General features: G+C 41.4%; 1 protein-coding gene across 1 annotated transcript in view; it reads left to right on the top strand.

The window, feature by feature from the left end:
- GRM7 (glutamate metabotropic receptor 7) overlaps nt 1-27,732 on the top strand; it is a gene marked incomplete at its 3' end in the record, with an annotated part of 813,045 nt that overhangs the window by 484,372 nt on the left and 300,941 nt on the right. Inside the window, exon 5 of the mRNA XM_081247592.1 lies at nt 4,544-4,684. Coding sequence (XP_081103718.1) covers nt 4,544-4,684 — 141 coding nt within the window. The remainder of the gene's footprint in view (nt 1-4,543; nt 4,685-27,732) is intronic.

Below are 27,732 nucleotides of genomic sequence, written 5' to 3'. Positions count from 1 at the left end.
TCTGCTCATCCCCTCTCCCTATGTTCCCCTTTTTTCATCTGTGTATCTTCTCTCTCCAGGAGGCCCTCTCTGACTCCTAACACAGTTCTATCCCTGTACCCTTCCTTCATGGAAGCTATCACAGGTGTAATTTTATATTTATTTAAATGATACTTTTTCAAGTCTATCTTCCCCACCAGGCTGGCCATAAATCCCATAAGGGACAGGTAGGTTTTAATCCCAAGGTTTGTGAGTGCAGAGAACAGTGCCTGTCACAGGGTGGGTGCTCAGTAAATATTTAATGGATGAGTATGTTTACTGAAGAACCAACAGTTCATATTTTACTATATCAGGCACAATGCTGAACGCTTTACAAACAATAGTTTGTTTAATCCTTGTAACAAACCTATGAGGTAGGTATTACTATTAACCCATTTTACAGATGAGGAACCTTGAACTGAATAATGTGCTCAAGTTCATACAGTTTAAACCCACCATTGTGACATCGATGTGTAGTCCACCACTACACTATGTGTTTTTTCTACTGACAGAAAAAGTGAAGGTCTCCTATGGGTTGGCAGTTCACATCTCTAGGAAACCACCCAAAAGCCAATGTGTGCTATGTTGGTACCTGGCTAAGGGCTCTGAGTTACCCCTCAAGGCCATGGGCCTTCAGAAGAGGTAGTGAAGATGTTACCAAAAGTGGGGTCTGGCTACTCTCTGCTCAAAAGCCAATAAAGAGGCAAGGTTGGTGAACAGGAAAGTTGGCTTTACTCCGGAGGCCAGCAACCAGGGAGAGAGGGCGGGCTCGTATCCAAAGGCCGATGCCTGGACTGACAGTGGGCAAGAGCTCTTAATGGGGAGTTTCAGGGGTCACAGCTGGAGGGAGGGGGCTACATGCAGAAACAGCACAGTCAGCTCTGACAGTCATCTTGAAATTGGTCATGCCGTGGTCTGATCCGCGTCATCTTGATTGTTTTGAGTACAGTTAATCTTCAGTTCCAGGGTCAATTTGTTCCCACTTCTTTGAGGCCAGTTCTTGGAATGGTGGCAGCTTATGGCATGGCTACAGTCTGGTCATCATGTAATTAACTTCTTCCACATGGTGGTGGTTTCAGCATCTGTAAGATAGCTCAAAGGATATCTATAGCCCTTGAGGAGGAACTAAAGGTCCTTGACTTTGCTTAATGACTAAACTATTATTATTTTCTCCTGTTTGACTGCTTCCCTTTGCTTCTGCATTTTCTCACTTCTCTGATTAAACTTATTCTTTGGCTAAAGTTTTTGTACAGACCAAAGGCAGGCAGAGCCCATGAAGGGGGAAGGACCACAGTGTCCTGCTCCATTTCAAAGACACAGGCTATTTAAGGTTACCTTCTTAGAAGCACTAAAACGTTGCACCAGGATGGAAATTCCTGGGCTGGGGAGCCCAGAGTGATAACAGGAGACAAAGTTGAGGAACACAGCCTTTGAGGCTGCAAAGGAGCCTTGAGAAGCAATGGAGCGAACACACCAGGCGAACTCACCTGCAGGTCACACAGTGCCCTCCACCTCCCCCCAGCCATCTGCAGGCCACAGGATGTGAGGGAGGGCTCCTGCCTTACTGAACACAGTACTAAACAAAAGTCTCAACTGCAGAGGCAAAGCGAAGACCCTGTCATCTGAACTAGGGCAAAGATTCGAGGCTGAGAAGGTGACAAGGCTGACATTTAACAAATTGGGCTGGAACAGCTTAAATCCGAGCTTCAGAAGCTGAGGATTTGCTTCTCACAATCTGGTCAACAGGAGCATCACCTGGATCTTGTTAAAAACCCAAGATTGGAGAACTCGGGCTTCTCAAAGCGGGAGCTGCATGCACAGCACCTGGGGCTTGTTAAAAAGGCAGCCTCTCTGGTCCCGCCCCAAACCTCCACCCCTCCTGAGACGCCCAGGGAAGTTGGTCGCTCGTTCCTTGCGGGAGTGAAAGCTGAATTTAGCCTACAATTGAGTCCCTGCTGTGAGCTGGAGAAGGAAGCTGGGAGTGAACTGGATGTGTGAGTAAAAGGACGGAGTTCAGACTAGGAAAGCCTGTTGCTCATCCACTTGCTGTTAGAGCGCAGGCTTTCCAGAAATCTGCTGGTTCTCTGTTAGAGCAGAGGGAGGTGCCCGCTGCCTTCTCTTGCCTACCACCGTGTTAGCTAGCTGTACCCAGTCCTTCCTTCTCCAGCAGACACAGGCTGAAGAGAGAGGTGTTTAGAAGTGATGGACTTTTTCAGTGATGAGGTTTCCTCTAAAGATGTTTTCTTCTGAGATGGGGAATATATGTATCGGTGCTACAATTGGAGCCATTTGGGTAGTTCCTATTCTGAGTCTGGTTTGAGCTTCAGACCTGTGGCATGTGGCCAAAGAGTTTATTTCTATTTGTGTTCTCTGGAGGCTGCTTCTTCCTTAAGAGTGTGTCGTTCGGGTGTCTCACAAAGAGGGGCTTAGGGTGCCGTGCTCATGCAGCAGTGTTTCAGTTGTCTGTGGCTGCAGAAAAACCACCTCAGGTGTTAGTGGTTTAAAAGATGAATCGCCACCGTTCTGCAGTCGGGGCTGCTCTCAGCTGAGTGGTTCTACTGCAGTCAGCTGGACGGCTGCAAAGTCCACAAAGGCTCTACTGAGAGGGCTGGGGTCTGGCTGGGCTCTTCTCTTTCCACAAGCTGTCACGTACCTCAGCCACTCGTGTTAGAGCGTGGTAGCTGGATTCCAAGGGGAGTCTCACCAGGACAAGGCACAGTGAGTAAAGGGTTTTCCAGCCTCCGCTTGCATCGCGCCTGCCAGTGTCCCATGAACAAAGAGGCAGGCTGCGTAAGAGGGGACCACACAAGGGGGTGAAGCCCAGGAAGCATGGTCCATCAGGGGCCATCAGTGTCACAGTCTACCACTGTTGCCGTTTTTTTTTTTCCCCCTTGCAGGGGTTTGGCAGGGGGATAGATGGAGAGAAAAGTGAAAGTTAACTAGTTACCAATGTGAGTGTGTGTATGTATGTACATGACCAAGCGCATACATGTAGTGTTCATGGAAATTCTGGGGGACCCTTTCCCCCAAAGATTCCCCTTTATTTAGTAATTGTTCTTTTACTGAACGGTCATCTGGAGGCGGGGTTATGGGAGAACAGTGAGGTGGGATGGGACTTCCAGCCAGACAGATGGATCGATCAGTGTTGATATCAGAGTGAGTCAGCTGCTACAGCTCGATTACTCTCAAGTCAGCGAAGGCAGCGCGTATGAAAGGACAGTTTCCTGGATACCGGGTCAAGAATCATGTCCTCACAACACCCTAGAAAATAACTAAAAGATGTAGACTATTCTTTTTATTTTCTCTAAAATATAATCTCCTGTATAGGTTTCTTTTTTCTATCTTTTTTTTTTTTCTTTGTCTCATTTACTTATTTCAAGTTTTCCACTTACAGTAGGGCTACTGTATGTCGGGCCATGAATGTAGTAGTGAATAAAATTAAACTGACGTGCTCCTCTTGTGAAGTTTAGAGTTGAGAGCTGTTCTTTTCTTGTGGCCTTAAATAAGAGTAACTGAATAATTTACATAATGTGAACGTAAGTCCATCTTCTCCTGTGGTTCTTGACCTTAAACTCCATGAGTTTACAAAGTCTTCCCACTGCCACAAACAAGATGCCATAAGGCAAACAGGTGGTATCACCTTACAGGTAAATGAAAGGAAGATAAGAAAGTTCCAGCATGTACTTGTTCATGTTTCCCTGACTTAGTGAGATTAGTGGAGCTGGGATTCAAGGCCAGCCCTTGTGATACTGAATCCAATCTGATTCTCACAGGACCACTGGCCCATTTAAAGCTGCACCATCCTAAAGAAGTAGCTAGAGATTTCCTGGGCACTTGTTTTCTCGAGTCTGCTCGTCTAACACTCTTAAGAAAAAGCATTACACTTATGTTGGGGTCAGTTTACCTATGGCCTCTTCAAAAACTTCCATTTTGACTGGAAAGTCAGTTCCATAATGGGTCCTTACTAAATGCAAGAGGGTTCTTAGAATGATAATCACAGGTCAGTAACTCACATACTTAGGGATGCAGAATATGGCATAATGGTTGACCTTGGGCACTTTATTATGTCTTCTAAGACTCTCTTTTTGCCTTGGCAAAATGGAAATGATAGTAACTACCACATAGGCTGTTGAGATGAATGAAAGAATCTACGTAAAGCAGAGAGTCTGGTCCATAGTAAGCACTGAAATGATCACTTACTATCTTGGTGATGATGAAGACCTAGTCTGCTCACTAGAGATACAAGGGATGTTGTGATCACTGTGTCACTGCTAAGGTCTCTAATGCATATTTCATTGTGAAAGGTTGTTTGTAGGCCACACATCTGCCTGACAGATTGAACTAGGGATTTAGCCATCGGAGTTAGCATTAGTATTTTTTTCCTCACTGTTTTTTTTTTTTTATTGACACAAAAGAGCAAGCATCCAGTCTACTAAAACGAAGAAAAACCATCATTGGTATTTTTATTTCCAAGTGTCCCAGCAGTGCCCCGCAAGCAATAACCTTTTCATTTAACTCTGTTTAGGGTTTGATGCCTATTTTACATCCCGCACACTTGAAAACAACAGAAGAAACGTATGGTTTGCCGAATACTGGGAGGAAAACTTCAACTGCAAGTTGACAATTAGTGGGTCAAAGAAAGAAGACACAGATCGCAAATGCACAGGTAATTTCATTCTCATTGTCCTTCTCCTGTTACTCTACGTGGCCAGCATTGTAATGTCTGCAGAGCTGACAGAAGGAAGCGTGGCTGGAGACAAATTGAAAAAGTAAATCGAATTTTACAAGATTGCTCAGAAAATGGAACAGCAGCATAAGACTTGAGGGGCAAGTGCAGTACAGACAAGAGTGTATTCTTTTCTGCCTGTCCGTCTAGCAGTAATTGACATTTTCATTGATTCTTTGAATTCAAAAGAGGTCATGTTGCCTTGAATGCTCTCACCGATAAATATTAGTTCATGTTGTAGCCAGGAGTATAAAGTCATTTTCACATAAACCAAAATCTCTCACAAATTCCATACCAGCATCAGATTTAACTATCAGCAGAGAAATGACAAAAAATGCAAAAACAATATATTTGATTAAGGAATGAAAGTACTTGGGGTTAGAGTAATGAGAATTCCAATGGATTTTCATAATGTCCATATTAATGTCACCTGCTATTTAAAATATGCTTTAAGATGCTCACTAAGCCTCGTATGTAACCTCGCAGAAATATTCCAAATAAAAAACATGAGCGTATTTGCCATGTACGTATGTATGTATATATATTTGTATATGTGTATATAGATATATATATGATATGCATATATATAGTGGGTTGGCCAAAAAGTTTGTTCTGGCTTTTCTGTAACATCTTGTGGAAAAACCTGAGCGAACTTTTTGGCTAACCCTGTGTGGGTGTAGGTGTTTTTGTGTGTATACACACATATATATATGCAGTAATCAGAAGGCAACATCACATGTTTATTCACTGATGGATTCACAAATATATATTGAGTGACTCCTTTCTGCTAATCCCTGTGCTAGGTACCGCTGATCTGATGGTGAGCAAACCAGGTAATGACACTGCTTTCACGCCGCTTAGAGTGTAGTGAGAAAAAATCAACCTTATTCCAGCAACCTTGCTATGAATACATAATTATAAATTGCAATAAATGTTCTGAGTGAGGCAACGGCGTATAATCAAGGAATTTTACTCATATTAAGGGCAGGAGCTCTCTCAAAAGGTGAGTAGACGTTGGCTGGTTATGGAAGGGGAAGACCAGATTGGAGAATTTCTGGTGCAGGAAGAGCACGGCACAGGGCTCGAAGCAGGAAAATGATGGTGCCTCTTAGGATGTGAAAAGCAGAAAAACATGAAGTACAGTGAATAGGATAAATGTGTGAGCCAAGGCTGCAAGTGTAGAGATACGGACAAGGAATAAGCCATGCTGGGATGTATGTGGATTTTGGTCTTTATCCTGTGGATACTAGAAATTGTGGGAGGTCTTACACAAGGGTGTGATGTGTTCTACCATCACGTAGCCTTCTATTAATTAGCATTCCCCAATTTTTTTTTATTTTTTATTTTTTTGCGGTATGCGGGCCTCTCACTGCTGTGGCCTCTCCCACCGCGGAGCACAGGCTCCGGACGCGCAGGCCCAGCGGCCACGGCTCACGGGCCCAGCCGCTCCGCGGCACGCGGGATCCTCCCAGATCGGGGCACGAACCCGTGTCCCCTGCATCGGCAGGCGGACTCTCAACCACTGCGCCACCAGGGAAGCCCAGCATTCCCCAATTTTATACTTCAGTAGCCTTCAACATTTGTAATGATGCCCTTGAGGTACGACAAACCCTAAAATGTCTTTAGTATGATCAAGAGAGAGACATTCATATTGTATACCCACATGTGTAGTTTTTCTTTGCAGTGTGGGTCTTCGAATATTGGCCATTCAGATACTGTAGATTCACCCATTCAGTAAACATCTATTAATGAGGAATAATGCATGTAGAGCATGGTACTAAAACAGCACAAATGGTGCAAGGATGCTGAAGTTAGGCCTTTTCCTTAAGGAGTTTTCTTTTGTGAAAAAGGAGAGATAAGATATAAACAGAGACCTGAGTAACAATAATGATACAAAATCAATATGATGCACAATTGGATGCATAACTCAGTTAACTAGAATATCAGATTAACCACATTCTCTAGCCTGTAGTGTATAACAACAGTGTTTTCAATAATAGGATCCTTATAGTGTTGGGGGAAAATTAATTCAATGTTGACTAGACCTAGGCGACACAAAGCTTTCAAGTAGAAATCGAAAAATTAGCTTGACATCTGGATAATTTGTCTATATGACGGGGACATCCAAACGTACTAGAAGTACCTCAGTGATTGATGACAGTTTTTTTTGGCTCTTTCTGACATTTGATGTTTTGTAGAGTCTGAAAGGTGGAATGAATTGTCTGACGGCTATTAGGATCGTTCTGTCTAAGGCTCATCTCCAGTCTTTGTATATACTCTAACCAGGCTATTTTACCTGTAGTCACATTTTAGTGCTGATTATCAAGAATTTAGGTTTATAAAAACATAAGGTCATTATCCAAACCACTATCTTCAAAAAATGGAAACAGAAGTGTTTATGTTTTCATATCATGCTTCCTCCATGTGAAAAACCTATGATCACACCTGGTAAATTAGCTGTGGCCCCTCTTCCTTTCCTTACTTACCACTTCCCTTGTGGTAAGAGGTGCCATACTGAGTGGAGGTCGATATTACTACTATCATTGTGTCTTTTGTTCTTCCTGTTATTGGATGTAAGAACGTGGGTGGTCTGTGTTTGTTATTCTTTCTCGTACTTTCTCTTTTCCAAATTCAACTAAACTTGTATTTGCTTTGGAAGTATTCCCAAAATACTATTTTAAAAATCTTGACATTTAGGTATACCTCAACTTGGAAGTGGAAAAATGGGAGAAAAGACATAGTAAGATTTGCTAGACCACAGGGAAAGAAAGAATGGAGAGAAATGACATATTAAACTGTATTAACGAGAATACTTGCAGTGAGAAGTTGTTTTAATGAAAGAGAAGAATGGATGAGAGAAGAGAGCCATTGATAGGCTTAAGGGTGTGGGTGATGTAAGGGAAAGCTTGGTACCCAGATTTTGAAACACTAAAAGAATGGGCACATTGGAAAGAAGCAACCAGATGAGGAGGTAGGCTGAGTAGTCTGGCATTGCCGATTGTGGAGTCTGGCATCGCAGAGTGCAGTTAGTAGATGTTTTGATCTCAGGGCTGCAGAAAACAGCCTGCTTCACAGATCCCTCTCTGTGACTGGTCTCTGCTAAAGAACAAGAAAGTCTTAAAATATTCATTCCTAGGATTTGGACACAAACTAAAATGCAGACTTTTTTTCTGGGATATATAGCCTCTTCAGCCATCATGAGCCACTTACTATATATTAGCTCCAAGTAGTCTTGGATCATTCAAGATTCGAGATCAAGATCATTGAATCAATCATCTGGTCAGACAAGTTTTGAAGATGAGTTGTGGGACCCATAACTATTTGGAGAGAGCACATTCCTGGCGTCAGGGGAAAACAGTGAGTTCTAAAAACCCAAGATGGTAAAAAAAAAAAGTCATGAAAGGAAGAATAATTGTTGAACAAAAATTATTATTAAACATGAAATAAACTGCATATGCTATATAATGTAACATTGGGCTACATGTGCATGGATTCTTACTTGAACAACCATGGAATCCTTATTCCTATGAATTATCCATATGCATTTAAAATCTCCTTCAAACAGGGAAAGCTACCATGTACTTCAGTATTTTAAGAACATCGCAACTTTCCTTGATACCCAATTCCAAGGTCTCTCAACCTTGAGAGGTAGACATTCTTCATCCTACTTTCCCTGGTGGTTTATATCAGTTGTCATTGATATAAATTAAGACTCGCCAGGGACCCATCCTGCTCATGGGTTATCTTGCCTGCCATCCTCCAAGGAGTCACGTAGTCGAGCAAGTTTATTGGTGGTCTAAGTTATCACAGAAAACACAGACTCCATCTGAAAGGTACTAATGCCATTCATGCTACTTCATGGTAGAGCTACATTTTCTCATGGAGATAGTGGTAAGTACACACACATTAAAGTAAGCATTTTTAGATAGCTCATCATAGATTATTTGTTGCTTATGGGAAGAAAAATCAGATGTGATTTTTCTTTCAGGTTGAATTTATGCTCCCCCACCCTCCCCACCCCATTGGGTAAGTGTGTTCACCCTTAATACTTGCCAGTAGATTGCTGACACACAGACCAGTTTAGCATATGATCTCTTTGGGAATAATATGTTTTTGTGGAGTTACCAAGGTCAAGAGAAGAAGGAAAATAAATAGGTGAAGTTATGTCTCTGCAAGAGATTGAGGCCATCTTGGTGTCAGGAAAATACTCTGCCAAAGTGTGTGCGAAACCAGAGATTTGGGCATGAAAGAGGACTAGCATTGTGTTCCAGGGCTATCTCTGAATATCCCTGTGAGAGACTGGAAAACAGTATTTAACCTCTCAGAGCCTTTCCTCGTCTTTGAAATGGGAATAAGAAAAGTTTAATTGCATCCAAAGTCGTTGTGGGAATTAAATGAGAGCCCTCAAGAAGAGGATCTAGAAGCTCTTTGGTGGGGCTAAGGGCGGACTCTGGGAGGGCTCATGCCAAAGAGTACTCCCCAGAATTTCTGCTGCCAGTGTCCTTGTCCCCACCATAAGCCACAGCCGCCACCCCTAGTCTCTGCAGGAGACTAGCAACTGTGTGGCTTACAGGGTATTGTTGCTGCAGCCAGGTGTGAGGCCTGAGCCTCTGAGGTGGGAGAGCCGAGTTCAGGACATTGGTCCACCAGAGACCTCCCAGCTCCAAGTAATAGCAAACGTCAAAAGCTCTCCCAGAGATCTCTTTCTCAACGCTAAGACCCAGTTCCACTCAACGAGGACAGCAAGCTATAGTACTGGACACCCCATGCCAAACAACTAGCAAGACAGGAACACAACACCACCCATTAGCAGAGAGACTGCCTAAAATCATAATAAGGTCACAGACGCCCCAAAACACACCACCAGACGCGGTCCTGCCCACCAGAAAGACAAGATCCAGACTCATCCACCAGATAACACGCACCAGTCTCCTCGACCAAGAAGCCGACACAACCCACTGAACCAACCTTAGCCGCTGGGGTCAGACACCAAAAACAACGGAACTATGAACCTGCAGCCTGCGAAGAGGAGACCCCAAACACAGTAAGTTAAGCAAAATGAGAACACAGAGAAATACTCAGCAGATGAAGGAGCAAGGTAAAAACCCACCAGACCAAGAAAATGAAAAGGAAATAGGGACCAAAAGACAACCCTCTGAATGGGAGAAAATATTTGCAAACGAAACAACTGACAAAGGATTAATCTCCAAATTTTACGAGCAGCTCATGCAGCTCAATATCAAAAAAACAAACAACCCAATCCAAAAATGGGCAGAAGACCTAAATAGACATTTCTCCAAAGAAGATATACAGATTGCCAACAGACACATGAAAGGATGCTCAACATCATTAATCATTAGAGAAATGCAAATCAAAACTACAATGAGATATCATCTCACACCAGTCAGAATGGCCATCATCAAAAAATTTACAAACAATAAATGCTGAAGAGGGTGTGGAGAAAAGGGAACCCTCTTGCACTGTTGGTGGGAATGTAAATTGATACAGCCACTATGGAGAACAGTATGGAGCTTCCTTAAAAAGCGAAAGAAAGAACTACCCTACGACCCAGCAATCCCACTACTGGGGATATACCCTGAGAAAACCATAATTCAAAAGGAGTCGTGTACCACAGTGTTCATTGCCGCTCTGTTTACAATAGCCAGGACATGGAAGCAACCTACGTGTCCATCGACAGATGAATGGATAAAGAAGATGTGGCACATATATACAATGGAATATTACTCAGCCATAAAAAGAAACAAAACTGAGTTATTTGTAGTAAGGTGGATGGACCTAGAGTCTGTCATACAGAGTGAAGTAAGTCAGAAAGAGAAAAACAAATACCGTATGCTAACACATATATATGGAATCTAAAAAAAAAAAAATTGGTTCTGAAGAACCTAGGGGCAGGACAGGAATAAAGATGCAGCTGTAGAGAATGGACTTGAGGACACGGGGATAGGGAAGGGTAAGCTGTGACAAAGTCAGAGAGTGGCATGGACATATATACACTACCAAATGTAAAATAGATAGCTAGTGGGAAGCAGCCACACAGCACAGGGAGGTCAGCTCAGAGCTTTGTGACCACCTAGAGGGGTGAGATAGGAAGGGTGGGAGGGAGATGCAAGAGGGAGGGGATATGGGGATGTATGTATACGTATAGCTGATTCACATTTTTATACAGCAGAAACTAACACATCATTGTAAAGCAATTATACTCCAATAAAGATGTTAAAAAAAAAAGGATCTAAAATGATACTAGGACACAGTAATAGCTCAGTAATAGCAATTATCTGCTCTTCGGGCTGAAAGCAGTTACAGGGCAGGGTGGTGTTTCATGAAGATCCTCTTGCCTTATGTCAGTCCTATGGAAAATTAGGATGTATACCAAATTCTAGGAGGAAAGTAAAGCTAGGGATTTGAATAAGCACGTCAATACATACCAGAGATTTTCACTGGGGCCCACATTGCATAGCAATATCCTAAGGTATCAAAACGTTTGTAGGCAAGCGTTATTCAACTTCATGCTATGAATGGAATGAGGCTCCAAGCTTATGGAATTTTAGCAGCATAATGTAGAGTGTGCCCAAGCATTATAGGAGCTTGGACTTGCTGAGTACCGCATGTCCCAACTTTTGTACAGTTTCATCCCTGATGTGCTATATCCCTGTGCGGTTAGTAGCATCCCCAAGGTCTTTGCTCCCAAACGCGTTCTTTAAACTCCGAAGGTTTTGAGAATCCGAATGTGCTTGCCTGTGGCAGCCCGCACACATTATCGCTCTGTGTCACATCTTACGGCTTACACAGACAGTTGTCCAGCTAACGTTACGGTCCCGTCACATGCCACTCTGAATACTGATTCCGCGGAATTATCTCTTGGCTGAAAAGTAGTAAGTCGGCATTTAGAAATCCATTATCCCACGAAGGGACAGTTTGACTTTGAGAGATTTGTTTTCCTTTTGAGATGTCAGAGGAAGAGTCAACCGGTGAGCTATGTCTTGTTGTGTTGGGGGTTGTACAAAGGCGTATATTCCATGGCTACACGGTGCACAGATATGTTAGTTCGAGTCCCTAACCAACGAATATTGACTGTGGGAAGATAGCAAGGGCCAAAGAGTATCGTCTGGTAAATGTCCACGTTCTGGGAGCTCAGTATCCTTAAGCTGTGGTTTTCTTTTCACCTCACTTGTCAAAGCTACTAGTTTAAGTAAAGGTCACTCTCTTGGGGGTGGCAAAATCCTGTTAATAAATGCTGTTAGTGAATAAAGCATGTATTTCTAAAGTCTTTTATCCTCACCTGGGACCCAGGCCCAGGAGAGCCTGTATAGTTTTTAAACTATCAGGGCAAAGGAATTAGACTTAAGCGAGTCAAGTTCTCTGAGAACATATGTGCGGAAAAATTTGACTCTACTAATTAGTTTTCCCTGTCATTTTATTATTCTATCCTGAATTGACCTTTAATTGTTAAATAGAGGTGATATTGTGACACCTAATTTATTCAGTATGATTAAGGAATCCACAACAAAATGTTACAGACAAATAATCTCTCACCCTTTGTTGCTCTAAGACTTTTTGAAGCCATTTTGATGAGAAGCAAAGTAAAATGCATTTTTACACCTCTGTGCTTCTTTAAACCAAGGTTCAACAAAGATTAATTATGATTTAATCTGCACGGAGCTTCCATTATGGATTGTGCGTTAATATGGTTCTTTATTAAATGTTTGATTCTCGGCCTTATCTCTGGACATCAACATCTTGCTTGGTGTTTCTCTTCCTAGCACCACCCTTAAGTCTTCCACTACCAACCTCTGCAATGACTGGCTTCTATCTGGGTGGGAATTGGAAATAGCCAAATTATTAGATTTTTTTATGTTAAATCATTCATTTATTTTTAACGTGAACATTAAATAAGTATTAAATGTCTCAGAATCATCTCAGAATGGCTTTGTGGATGTAGTACAGCATTTTATAGCAGCTCTTTGGGTGAATTTACTAATAGAATTTAGCTAGGTGAAGTGCTTATTAACATAGTATTCCCCAAATTAGAATTATCTGAATTCATATCTGAAGGCTTCGTTGTTATTGGAAAACTTCTTTAAAATACTTTTCAGAATAGAAGTATTGAATAAAAATCCCATGTCCATGAAAGATGATTATGGGTATGACTTTGGATTCCTATACGTAATAGGTGGAAAAAAGGCTTTAGTGGAACGTTAAATCATATTAAATGCTATGTTATTTCTCTGGCTTTACTTTTAATTCACTTATATATGAAATTTTATCTTCTTTTATTATTTTAAAACCAGTAAAGTTATCTTTCTAAAGGAATTTAAGAACAAAAAGGTAGCCTGTTTTCAATGGGCAGCATAGCATCAAATATGTCAATTATAACACTTGATAAATTTGAGAGAAGATAAGCAAGATGTGACCAGCCTCGCTTCTGAGAGCGCCGATAACTGCGGGCTCGCCTATGGTTACATTACAGTAAGTACAACTCTCGGGCCACCAAACCAGTAGGGCAAAAAATATGACTTGTGATTGTTTCCTATAACTTTGTTTTTGCCCCTACATTTCAGTGATTTTAGAAGTTTAAGCAGTCTTTTTAGAGTTGTCCATTCCACCCAGTCAGTGTGGTTGAACCTCCTTTACAGAGGACTTTGTCAAGGCCAGGGACCTGGAGTTGTTTGTGAGGTCCCTTTGCTCTGGGCCTTTGGCATCAATCCGTGCCTTCTTCCTGTCTGGGAATCCATCTCCAGGAATGTGATACCATCCCTTAGGAGTGGAGATGTGGAGGTGAGCACAGCATGGACTTTTGATCCTGGCCTCAGGGCTTCTCCAGGCTCAGTTCTGATTGTGATGGCTTGTACAGCCCCCCTGAGACTGTGCTGGGGGAGGTGATGGGGCCTAGGCCCCTTTCCAGTGGCACACACCCGCATGTAACTTACAGGCTTCCCCTGTAAGTCTCTTTCTTCTCATCTTCCATTCCTGACTGTCTTTATTACAGGAAACTGAGGGAGGAAACTAACTTAGATCTAACCATATCCTTCTAATTCTTTTGCGTATGGCATGCACTGTATGTCTTGAATCCTCCAGGACTCCAACTTCTGAAGCTCAGAGCCTCGTATTGACTACATGATACTGGATTTAAAACTCAAGTCAATCTTTTTATTTTATTTTACTTTTTTAGTGTTCTGTTACAAACTTCTTAAAAGCAATGAATAAGAGCTTTGTAGCTTCCAGTAATATATGAATATATAAGAATATTGCCATGTACCACTGTGTCCGTACAACCAAAGCCTAAGAGTCATGGATGACAGGCCAGGTTTATGAAATAGTGCAAGCATAGCACTAAATTTGTAAAGCCCATTTTCTCAAATCTTGACCAGACGTGCAAGGTAGAGGCTGGCTATCTTCAGCCTTCTCAAATAGATATTTATAGGTGGACCCTGCAGGAAACGCATTTTTCTTTCTGCCACCAACCCTCCAGAGCATAAAGGGGGGTCTTCAGCAGCGCGCCATTTTAGCTCAGGCCATGTTTCCTCACGTTCCTCTTGCCGTACAGCCGCCAAGGCATGGACAGGAGCTGGCTTGGATTCTATGCAGAATCAAGCCCAATTGTGGAACACCAAGTTGAAAGCCCAGGGGTATCCAGGCAAAAAGCATTTCCATAAATGTTAGAAGGCATAATTATTTGAGCTGTGTGTCATTTCTTTCTCATTAGCTCCAATAGGCAATGGCTTTAAAAATTGGAGTTATGGCCTTACCATATTTCATAAAGTCTGTCAGGCTACGCACTTAATGAGAAGGAATTCCCGAATGAGGGGAATTAATGCTTCAGCCTCTTCTCAGCAACAGTCCTTGTAAGCAAAGTGCCTCTTCTAAGCAATATACGTATTATAAATTGGCTGCTTACAGGCATTTTAGTAGGTATAAGAAAGGGCTGTTGCATGACTTAATCAAGTATCCTCAAGCAAGTTAGATGGGAATATAGCTTTCCTTAGGAAGCATTTCTAGTAATACAGGTGTGGGGTTTTTTCCCCCTTTTACTTCTTCCAAAGAGAAATATGGATACCAAAACCATTTTAGGCTTTTACAGTGTATGCAGCATCATATTCATTTTTCTAGAGAATAAAAATATGCTCACAAGATAAATATCTACCAGATATATAAACCCAGATAAAACTTTTGAGAGATACTTCTCACTTTTTCTTAGTTTTTCCAGTCACACTAGATCAAGTATGTGGTGACCACATGGGAAGACTTCCCATTTCCTCATCCTCAAATAGTATGTGTTTGCTTTCCTGGGTGCTCAAAGCTCTATTATGTAGAAGCACAGTGTTCAAGCTGCCTGATGAAGTCACACTAATTACCTCTTGAAAAATGGTTAAGACTTGAAGAACCCAATTGACCAGGTGTGAATCCCAGCTCTTTCCCTTACTCTGTCACCATGGGCAAGTCACTGAAACATTCTCAGCCCCTTATTTGCTCATCTGTAAAATGGGGATAACAATAGTCCTTACTGAATGGGATGGCTTGCAAGGATTCAATAGAACGGTGCCCAGCAGTAATAGTTTGTGTGCAGTGGGTTTACATGCCGTCGTTGTGGTGGATGTTTGTGGTGACTGAAGTTACCTTTGGCTTTGTTTAAAAAAAGCATCTCCCCCATGACTCAAATTGCCTATCCTTTTTTATTTTCATACTCAGCTGTGTTCTTCCTTTGCCTTAAACATCCTTGGCCTTATAAAGTGCTGTACCCAGATCAGTATCCTTTTATGTGTTTATATCATCCAGTGTGATGCCCCTATCAGCCTGGTGAATACACATGACACGTATCCTCCTCCTTTTACAGATTAAAACAAAACCAAACTTTGGAGCAATTCCGTGACGTACTGAGAGCGTATTTGCTAATGAGAAAAAGAATCCAAGTAACTATTGGCACACATTTGTTTTCTCATGCATTCTCTCCCTCCTCATTTGTTCATTTCACAAATGTGTGTCGAGCACCTGCACGGGGCTAGCAACTGAGCTGGGAGGAAGGTACGGGCTCAGCTTTCAGGGAGCTTCTATTCCAGCCCAGGAGGAACGCGGAAAACCAAAAGTAGATGAATAAAATAAGTGCAAGTTATGATTACTGCTGTGAAAAAAGCAAATAGGAGGCTAAAGTAGAAAACAACAGTCAAAAATTGTTCCAGGAAAAGAGAGAAATCGTCACCACAGCCGTGACTTTCTTCAAGGGGTTATTATACCCATTATACAGGTGAGGAAGATGTGGCTCAGAGGGGTCAACCACGTGATAAATGCGGATGATTTCTCCCTGTGCTCTTTCTCCTCTGATGCCTAGTTCCCTTCCTAGACTCTTGGAACATGAGTAGGGGTGTCATTTTATGTTTGGGGGTCGCTTTATGTTTTTGTTCACACAGCAGTTTCCTTACTTGCTGACACCCAGCCCCATAAGGGCTCTTTTGTAGAACAGCTTTGATTATGGTCCTGGATTGATCCCTCAGGTCCTCACTTAGGAACAACTGCAGTGGAGAAGCGAGTTGACCTCGTTTCTTCTCTCCTCTCCTGAGCTCAAAATAGGGCAGTATTTTTCAAACTTTGTTATATTGATGAAAAGTTAGTAGCTTGTACCAAGAAAAACGACGCAAAATCACATTCCCTGTCTCATAGGCAGCATAATTTTACAACAGGGAATTGCAGCCAGGACTGGACTATAAAATTCTCCTGGAATGTATCTCATTCCCATGGGACTTCCTGTCCTTTTAGGGTGGGGCAAACAGTCCTGCAGCCTTATCGAAACAGATGATGGAGATTGAAATTGTGCGAAACCGGATGAAGTACAAAATAATACCTTTAAGGGAAAGCATACCAATATCAGAGTAGCCGTTATAAACTGAGCTACCAAAGTGGTCTGATGCTCTGGCACAATTGGGCAATTTACCATGGAAGGGAAATGTTGAATTACAAGATGCTGTTGCTTTTTTCATTTGAGAAAAATGCAACTGCCACAAGCAAGTTTCGGGCAAGTTTGTAACAAATGGCTACATTTTAGAATTACATTTTGAAGAAAACACGGACAAATCAAAAGAAAACTATGCCAAGAGCTAATCCAAACCAGTTCTTCTGTGGATACAAGTGTGCAAAAATCATTAGGATAAATAGTTATTGGACTTCAAATATCTGACAGCCTGGCTGTTAACATGCCTACATAAATCATGCCTCCGGCATGGACTGTATGTCAACAGATTTTCTCTTTCCTTGAACAAGTTTTGAGATTGCAGAAGTGCTAATAAATTTGAAGAATGGCTCAAAACCTAAATTGGTGCTATTTTTAGCAATTTATGCAAGACTAATCCTGCTACCCCCAGTATTTAAGGCACGTCAGTGTCCATACATTGTTCATAAGAAGAAGGCAAGCTCTCAGCATGGTCTCTAGGGCCCCCGGTGGCAGGGCCCCGTCTCATACTGCTGCAGCTCTGACTTTCCTTTAGTTTTGTAAAGACACCTGGATTCTCGCTATCACAGGGCCTTTGTACATGATGTTCCGTCTGTACTCAGCTGCAAGCTCAGTGAAACCAGGCATTCACTTTTTTTGTTTATGCCTCTTTTTGCATCCCCAGTCCCAGCTCGGGTCAGGCATATAGTAGAAGTTTCAGAAGTAGTTGTTGAGGAATTACTTTTACTTGCCACGCATAAAACAAAAATCTGCACAAAATATATCGATGCAGTCGATCAAGTTGGGAGAGGAGGGGCAGGTGGTATGTGCCTGTGTTTTCCTGGGGAGCCCAGCTTGCTGTCCTTCACAAGCACCGAAGCAGAATCCCTCATTTGGACAGTCAGCCTGCGCAAATGGATTGGATCAGGGGTTTTGTAGGATTTATTGCACTGCACGTGTTAAATGGTTCATAAGTCCATTATGTTGGTATCTACAAGACCCTGAAAGAAAATAGCAAGATCTGCATTTATTTGAGTTGACAAGTTCTCCATTTTAAGTAAAAATGTGAAACCCCCCCAAATCCAAAAAACTGTAATATATAAGCCATTGCTGCCTTTTAAAAATATCACAGAAACAGAGGACTAAGGAATGCATCAGCCTCCCAACTTTGACCATATCCTTCCCTCTGTTGATTATTGTTATTCTCATAACTGAAGAATTGCTGCATTTTACATGTGATGAGGAAGAAATTAGATCCAAGGCCAAAACCATAGTAATAAAAATTATAAAGTAGTCAGTGCTTATTAGGTACTCACTTAAATGACTGTCTCTCATCCTGCAAAAAAGTAGACAAATACAAATCTAAACGAACAAAAACTTTAGCTTTTTGCAAGTTTTACAACTTAAGGTTTTCATTCTGAGAGTCTTTTGAAAAGCAATTATAATGATTAATATGTATTGAATGCTTGCCATGTGCTAGCTACCAGATTAAGCACTTGACATAAATGATAATGATCTTCAATACATATATTCTTTTCCCTTATAGGTTATTACAAAATATTGAGTACAGTTCCTTGTGCTATACAGTAGGTCCTTGTTGGTTATTGATTTTATGTTATTTGTTAAAGTTTTATTGAAGTATAGTTGATTTTATAGCATTGTGTTAATCTCTGCTGTACAGCAAATATATGTACACATACACACACACCACATCTTCTTTATCCATTCATCTGTCAGTGAACATTTAGGATGTTTGCATGTCTTGGCTATTGTGAATAGTGTTGCTGTGAACATAAGGGTGCTTGTATCTTTTCGAATGGAGTTTTGTCTGGGTATAGGCCCAGGAGTGGGATTGCTGGATCGTATGGCAACTCTATTTTTATTTTTTAGAGGAACCTCCATACTGTTCTCCATAGTGGCTGTATCAATTTACATTCCCACCAACAGTGCAAGAGGGTTCCCTTTTCTCCACACCCTCCCCAGCATTTATTGTTTGTAGACTTTTTTAATGGCCATGCTGACCGGTGTGAGGTGATACCTCATTGTAGTTGTGATTTGCGTTTCTCTAATGATTAGCAAGGATGAGCATCTCTTCGTGTGCCTGTTGGCCATCAGTATGTCTTCGTTGAGGAAATGTCTATTTAGGTCTTCTGCCCATTTTTCGATTGGGTTGTCTTTTTGTTATTGAGTTGTATGAGCTGTTCATATATTTTGGAAATTAAGCCCTTGTCGGTTGCATCATTTGCAAATATTTTCTCCCAGTATGCAGGTTGTCTTTTCATGTTGTTGATGGTTTCCTTTGCTGTACAGAAGCTTGTAAGTTTGATTAGGTCCCATTTGTTCATTTGTGCTTTTATTTCTATTGCTTTGGGAGACTGACCTAAGAAAAGAGTGGTACGATTTCTGTCAGAGACAGAAATTTTGTTTTGCCTATGTTCTCTTCTAGGAGTTCTATGGTGCCATGTCTATATTTAAGTCCTTAAGCAATTTTGAGTTTATTTTTGTCTATGGTGAGGATATGTTCTAACTTCATTGATTTACGTGTGGCTGTCCAGCTTTTCCAACACCGCTTGCTGAAGAGACTGTCTTTTCCTTATCCTCAGTTTTTAGTTGAGGAAAATGAAACACATCTTAACTCTTTTAATCCTTACAACACCCTCTGAAATAGCTGGGGTTTTTTTTCACTGTTTTATAAATGAGAAAATGGAAGCAGGGGAAGGTACAGCACCTTGCCCAAGCAGCAAGTGGCAGCCAGGGCTTAGGGAGCTCAATTCTGCTTCATGCTCATGGTCACTCAGTCAGAAAGAATCCATACCCAGATCTGGCCACCTCAAAAGCCTTTTGTCACTATTTGTTTCTTCCATTCTAAGCTGCCCTCCTGAGTAGAGACACCTCATAGCAAATATGGTGTAACGCCACAACATTCAGGATACAGCACCAGCCACCACTGTGACACCTAAGAAAAGAAAAGTGACATGTGTGACCACAGGCTTCTGTTGTTGGTGGCTTTTTTGCTTTTTTTTTTTTTTCTGGATGTCTGCTCTAAGCTTGGGTGCCTGGAAGGAGCTCTGGGCTCTAGGTTTGTCTTCTATTTATTTGGCCAATGGAGGGAGTGTATATCTGTCTACCTTTAAATCATTGAGTTGCTTTTCTCCCCATAAGTAGGGGAAGGACGTGGCCAAAGGAAAAGCCATTGTCCTTGAAAGGGGTTTCACTCCTCTGATGGAGAAAGTTTGCAATGTAGTAAATTCCGGGCATGTGCTCCTCTAAAATCTTACTTCCCTTCTCTGGGGACAGCGTATCTGATTGTTCACCTGTGTCTAACTTTCTTCTGATTTTGACAGCAGAGTGTGTAAACTTTTATTAAAATAGTGAATTCTATCTCATTGGCTCTGTCCTATTCATTAGCACTCATGGACAGAAAGAATTTGGGATGATGTCACTGGGATTCCTGACCCTGGTCTTGCCATTCATAAGAAAGAGACCTTTGCATACCACTTTTATAGTTCTTGAGGACCCTTAGAATGCTACCATGGGCAGAACCAAAAATTCTGTCAATCTTATAACCCTAACATGGTGATAATAAGAAATTGAGATATCTTTGAATATTTTGAAAAAAATTTGTGGATCCTAAGTACTGTACTTGTTAGTTTTCTTGGTTATTTTAAGTAGTATGTAATAGTCGAAAGATTTTATTTGCTATCACTTGCTGAATCTTTACTTACATCCCTTCCAAAATTGGCAAGTATATACAAAACACATGCAGAAATATCTTAAGACCTCTTGCTCTTGCCTTACTTTGGATTACTTTCTGAGGATGGACTTCCAGAAGTCATTAAATGGAGGAGTAAAGAGTGAGGACTTTGAAACCAAATCACCTGAAATTTAATTGTGCTTCCTGCCCCATACTAGCTGTGAAGGCTAGCACAAATGAGCTTGCATCTCTGTGCCCTCTTTCCTAATTTGTAAAACGTAGGTGATAATAATAACCAAAGACAGTTTTGTGTTTTGAGGAGAAGCACCAAGTAAGCTTATACAGTTGACCCTTGCACAACATGTGTTTGAACTACGTGGATCCACTTAAATGGAGATTTTTTTCAGTAGTAAATACTAGGGTACTATATGATGCGTAGTTGGTTGAATCCAGGATGACAAGGAACCACAGATGCAAAGGACCGACTATAAATTACACGCGGAGTTTCAACTGTGTGAAGGGTTGGCATCTCTAGTCCCCTCATTGCTCAAGGCCACCTGTCCAAGTATAGTGCTTAGTACAATGCCTGACATATAGGAAGCATTAGAGAAGCAAGAGTAAAATACACATTACCTGTTTTTATCATTACAGATTCAGAGTAGAAATTTTTTTTCTGGAGAATTGAAATGTATTGTCAAACTATTTTCTGAAAGGACTGCACTAATTTATTCAGCCACTGGCAAAACTACTAAAATGTTACCTCTCTTTTGATTTACACTTCTTAGAAAACTTGCAAGGTGAAATATTTTTTCCATGTGTTTGGGTACTGATTTATCTTTTTTATGAGATGCACTTTAGAGTCTTTCAATTGTTTTTATGTCCCCTGTGTCATTTGATCATCCCTACAACTCAGCAGAGTTGGCAGAGCTGATAATATTTATAGCCACCTGAATGGAAAGATAAAAGCAAAGTTCATAGAGGTCTGATGAGTGGCTTTCCCAAAGTCACTTGGCTAGTGTCTAGCAGCATTGGGATTCGAACCAAAGCATTTTGCTTTACTCTTGAAAGCGGTGACTCATGGAAGTGGCCCTACCTGGCATGAAAGGATTAACATCACACTGAAAACAAAAACAAAAACAAAACTATGCATAACTTTTTCCTATAAAAAGTTTATGACCTTAGGAGAATACGATTTAAGCAACTTATAAGCTGCTTCCTTTAGCTCATTTAGAAACCACCAAAGAGACCTTATGTTCTAAGTGACTCCTTACAAAATGTATGAAGTGGCAAAGGGTCAACTACATTTAGAACTTGGGTTGCTGTGGTCTTGCAAAGTATCATTTAATGGCTGCAGTTTATATGATAATTCAAAAATGAATCATATACATATATGTAGAAATTGAATTATAGTTGACCTACAGCACTACGTTAGTTCCAGGTGCATAATGAGTTGATATTTGTGTACGTTGCAAAATGATCACCATGAGAAGTCTAGTTACAATCTGTCACCATATAAAGTTACTACAGTGTTCTTGACTATATTCCTCAGGTTGTAGATTTCACCCCTAATGCCCATTTATTTTGTAATTGGAAGTTTGTACCTCTTAACCTCCCTCACCTATTTCAGCCGTCCCCCCACCCCTCTCGCCTCTGGCAACCACGTGTTTGGGATCTGTATCTGAGTCTGTTTCTGTTTAGTTGTTTGTTCAGTTGTTTTTTAGATTCCACATATAAGTGATATCATATGGTATTCATCTCGCTCTATCTGATATACTTCACTTAGTATAATACCTTGTAGGTCCATCTACAAGATTTCACTCATGTTTATGGCTAAGTAATATTCTATTGGGTGTGTTGTCTTTGTGTGTGTATGTGTATATATCACATCTTCTTTATTCATTTATCTGTGATGGACACTTAGGTTGCTTCCATATCTTGGCTATTGTAAAAAAAAAAAAAAGACTGCAGTGTAGCTATGCCAATTTACATTCCCACCCAGCAGTATACTAGGATTCCCTTTTCTGTACATCCTTGTCAATACTTATCATTTGTTGTCTTTCGATAACCATTCTGATAGGTGTAAGGTGATATCTCATTGTGCTTGTGATTTGCATTTCTCTTATGATTAGTGAGGTTGAACATCTTTTCATGAGTCTGTTGACCATCTGTATGTCTTTATGGAAAAATGTCTATTCAGGTCCTCTGCCCTTTTTTTTTTTTTTTTGCGGTGCACGGGCCTCTCACTGTTGTGGCCTCTCCTGTTGTGGAGCACAGACTCCAGACGCGCAGGCTCAGCGGCCATGGCTCACGGGCCCAGCCACTCTGTGGCATGTGGGATCTTCCCGGACCGAGGCACGAACCTGTGTCCCCTGCATCGGCAGGCGGACTCCCAACCACTGCGCCTCCAGGGAAGCCCCCTCTGCCCATTTTTTAATCAGGTTGTTTGTCTGTTTTTGATGTTGAGTTGTATGAGTTCTTTATTTTGAATATTAACCCCTTTTCACATATATTATTTGCAAGTATCTTCTTCCATTCAGTAGACGGCCTTTTTATAAAATAGCTTCCTTCACTATGCAAAGCAGATTTAGAGTTTGATGTAGCCTCATTCCTTTATTTCTGTTTTTGTTTCATTTGACTGAAGAGGTATATCCAAAAAATATTGCTAAAACCAATGTGGAAGAGTTAGCATATTGCCAATGTTTTATTCTACGAGTTTTCTGGTTTCAGATCTTACATTCAAGAGTTTAACCTAGGGCTTCCCTGGTGGCAGAGTGGTTGAGAGTCCACCTGCCAATGCAGGGGACACGGGTTCGTGCCCTGGTTTTACTTATTCCCTTCCACTTTGATTTCCTTTTACTTCTTTCTATTATTATTACTATTATTATTTTTAATCTGATTGCTGTGGTTAGGATTTCTAATTCTGTGTTAACAAAAGAGGTGAGAGTAAGCATCCTTGTCTTTTTGCTGATCTTATAGGAAATGCTTTCAGCTTTTCAGCATTGAGCATGATGTTAGCTGTGGGTTTATCATAAATGGCCTTTATTATGTTGAGTTATGTTTCCTCTATACCCACTTTGTTGAAAACATTTTTATCATAAATAGATGATGAATTTTGTCAAAAGCTTTTTCCACATCTATTGAGATGATCAGATGATTTTTTATTCTTCAATTTCTTAATGTGGTGTGTGACATTGATTGACTTGTGGATATTGAACCATCTGTGCATCACTGGGATAAATCCCACTTGCGCATGGTTTATGATCCTTGTAATACACTGTTGAATTTGGTTTGCTAACATTTTGTCAAGGAGTTTTGCATCTCTATTCATCAGTGATATTGGTCTGTAAATTTCTTTTTTCTGTGTGATGTCTTTGTCTGGTTTTGGTATCAGGGTGATACTTGCCTCATAGAATGAGTTCAGAAGCATTTCTTCTTCTTCAATGTTTTGGAAAAGTTTGGGAAGATTAGGTGTTAAAACTTCTTTAAATGTTTGGTAGAACTCAAGTGTGAAGTCCACTCCTGGACTTTTGTTTTTTGGGAGGTTTTTAAAAAATTATTGATTCATTTTCATTGCTGGTAATTGGTCTCTTCGTATTTTCTATTTCTTCCTGATTCAGCCATGGGAGATTGTATATTTCTAGGAATGTATCTGTTTCTTCTAGGTTGTTGCTTTTATTGGCATATAATTGTTCTTAGCAATTGCTTTTGATCTTTGTGTTTCTGTGGTGTCAGTTTTAACTTCTCTTTCGCTTCTAATTTTATTTATTTGGGCCCTGCCTCTCTTTTTCCTAATGAGTATGGTCAAAGGTTTATGAATTTGACCTTTTAAAAAATCCAGCTCTTAGGGCTTCCCTGGTGGTGCAGTGGTTGAGAGTCCGCCTGCCGATGCAGGGGACACGGGTTCGTGCCCCGGTCTGGGAGGATCCCACATGCCGCGGAGCGGCTGGGCCCGTGAGCCATGGCCGCTGAGCCTGCGCATCCGGAGCCTGTGCTCCGCAACGGGAGAGGCCACAACAGTGAGAGGCCCGCATAACGCAAAAAAAAAAAAAAAATCCAGCTCTTAGTCTCATTGGTTTTTTAAATATGTATTTCCTTTCTTTCTGCTCTAACCTTTGTTATTTCTTTCCTTCTACTAACTTTAGGTTTTGTTTGTTGTTTTTTCTAGATCCTTTAGGTGTAAGGCTAGGTTGCCTCATGTAAGAGATGTTCTATGGGGCCCAGTAGCACATTCCTCTATAGTCACCAGAGCTCTAAGGGTAACCCCCTGTGTAGGCTGGGTGGGCCCTTCTGTTGTGTCAGGGCTGACTACCACTGGTATGCTGGTAGGCAGGGCTGACCCTGACCTAGCTGGCTGCCAGGAACTGCTTCATGTGAAGGCTGCTGACCTGCTGGTGGATGAGACTTGGTCCCAGTGCAAATGACTGTGTGGCCTGGGGAGTCCCAGGGCTGGTGCAGATAATTGGTGGCCTGGGTCCCAGGGTGGCTAGCAGTGAGGTCCAGGCTCCTGGGACTGGTATTGGCCCACTGGTTGGTGGGGCCAAGTCTCCACATTGCTGGCTGCTTGGCCTGGTGAATCCTGGGACTGGTACCTTCCAGCTGGTGGGGAAGTAAGCCTCCAGCACAAATAGCCTAGATGGTAGGATTCCAAAATGGCACTTGCAGCATCAGTGTCCTCATGGGAGAGTGATCTCCCCACAATGGCTCCTGCTAGCATCTGTTTCCCTGTGGGAGTCCAATTTACCTCCTGCCTCTCCAGGAGGCTTTCCAGAATTAGTAAGTGGTTCTGACCCAGGCTTCCTTCAGATTACTGCCTCTGTGCCAAGTCCTGGAGAGTGCGAGATTTTGAGAACAGAGCCTCTTGTTTCCTATAGTGCTCTGGCTCTCCCATACGCAAGCCCCATTGACCTTCAAAGCCATATGTTCTGGGGGCTTGTCCTCCTGGTGCAGGACCCCTGGGCTGGGGAGCTCAATGTGGGTCTCAGACCCATTATTTCTTGTGGAAAATTTCTTCAATTATGATTATCCTCCCATTCGTTGGCCTCCTACTGATGGGTGTGGGTCTTGACTATACCATGTCTACACCCCTACTACCTGACTCATTGTGATTCCTTCTTTTTTTTTTTAAATTTAATTAATTAATTAATTTTTTTTGTCTGTGTTGGGTCTTTGTTGCTGCATGGGCTTTCTCTAGCTGCGGCGAGCAGGGGCTACTCTTCATTGCGGTGCGCAAGCTTCTCATTGCGGTGGCTTCTCTTGTTGTGGAGCACGGGCTCTAGGCGTGCGGGCTTCAGTAGTTGTGGTGTGCGGGCTCAGTGGTTGTGGCTCGTGGGCTCTAGAGCGCAGGCTCAGTAGTTGTGGCACATGGGCTTAGTTGCTCCGTGGCATGTGGGATCTTCCTGAACCAGGGCTCAAACCCGTGTCCCCTGCACTGGCAGGTGGATTCTTAACCACTGCGCCACCAGGGAAGTCCCTTGATTCCTTCTTTATATCTTGAGTTGTGGAAAATCTTTTCTTCTAGCCCTCAGATTGTTCTTATTGATAGTTTCTCTGTAAATAGTTATAATTTTAATGTGCTAATGGGAGGAAGTGAGCTCAGGGTCTTCCTACTTCACCATCTTGGCTACACCCCCTTCTTAAAATAAATAATATAATTTGACCATCATTCAGGCATTAACCCTGTGGCCTCATGGACTTTTGTACTACTCTGGTAGAGAATTTGCATAGCCTGGGATGCTGAACTTCTAAGATGCTTGGAAAGGGAAACTACTAGGTCTAATACAAATGGTCAATAGGCACATGAAAAAAATGAAAATCATCACTATTCATCAGAGAAATGCAAATTAAACCACAGTGAGGTTCTAATACACATGGATACAATGGAAAAGATGGATAACATCAAATATTGGAGAAGATATGGAGAAACCTGCATTTTTATACATTGATACTAGAATAAAATGGTGCAACTGCTTTGGAACATGGCAACTTCTTTGAAAGTTAAACATGCATGAGCCTATAATGTAGCAACTCTTATTCCTAAGTATTTACTCAGGAGAAATAAAAACACATATCCATAAAAGCCTTGTGAAGAAGTGTTCACAGCAGCTTTATTCATAATTGCCCTATTGGGGGACAATCCTCTATTGGTGTCCTTTGCTATATTGAGAGCAGGTGCACTGATTAGCTTTTCAAGGTATTATTATATAGTCAGTAGCCTTGGAAGATACAGATAGCATATCGTCAAGAAGCATAGGGATGGTTTGTTTACTAGCCAGTATAATAAAGGTAGTATCTCCCTCTGGAACCAAGGTCAGGTAGCTTTGCTTGAAGTCCTTTATAAAAGATTCAGTCTCCCTGAGCTCAGAGTTTGAAAGTTCTAATGTAAACCCATTGTGTGTGCACCATCTACCTGGACTGCTCTCTGTCACCACCTTGGACTTGAGGAAGGGGGGTGGTAGGGAGGGGGCTCTGAGGAAACATTATGTTTGTGCTGCCTGCTGTACCTGGCTCTGAACCAGGGGTCTCACATCTTCAGCCAGTGTCCACAGAACCATGACAGGCTAAACTCTTACACATCGGGTAAAATCACAGACCCTCCATAGGTCCTGAGAAGCCCCAAACTAGACATAGCCCAGATGTCCATCAAAAGGAAAATGGATAATTAAACTCTAACATATCCATTCAGTGGAATGATACTTAGCAATAAAAAAGAATGAGATTTTGATACATGCCACAAATTGAATAAATCTCAAAAATATTTTTCTGAGTGAAAGCAGACAGAGAAAAGTACATATTGTATGGTCCTATTTATATGCATTTCTAGAATAGGCAAAAGTAACTTACGTTAGATTACAGATCAATGGTTGCTTTATAGTGGAGGGAGAAGGGTTAATTGTGAAGGGCCACAAGATAACTTTCCAGAGTGATAAAAACGTTCTATGTATTGCTTTGTGTTTGTCAATACTGATTGAACAGTTCATTTAGGACATAGTATTTTACTAAATGCAGAATATATCACCATAAAAAATATTCACACTTTGAATTGAGAGTCAGACAACTGGATTCAACTCTTGACTAGCCACTTGCTATCTGTGTAACTCTGGGGGTAAGTTATTTAAATAAACCTTCAGTTTCCTTACCAGTAAATGGCAATAATAATAACCGTATGTTCATCATAGGGTGATTATGAGCAATAAATGAGATGATGTATGTAGAGTGCTTAGAACAGTTTTTGGAGAATAGAAAATACTGAATGAATGTTAGCTGTTGTTGCTGTTGTTCATTACAGCACTCTATGAATACCAGGCAACTTCATCGTGTTCAAGTGGTTTGGTAAAGAGTTGTGTAACTCCCATTTAG

Source organism: Mesoplodon bidens (assembly GCF_964165515.1).
Source record: "Mesoplodon bidens genome assembly, chromosome: 10".
Lineage (NCBI taxonomy): Eukaryota > Metazoa > Chordata > Mammalia > Artiodactyla > Ziphiidae > Mesoplodon > Mesoplodon bidens.
This window is presented reverse-complemented; position numbering and strand designations above follow the sequence as displayed.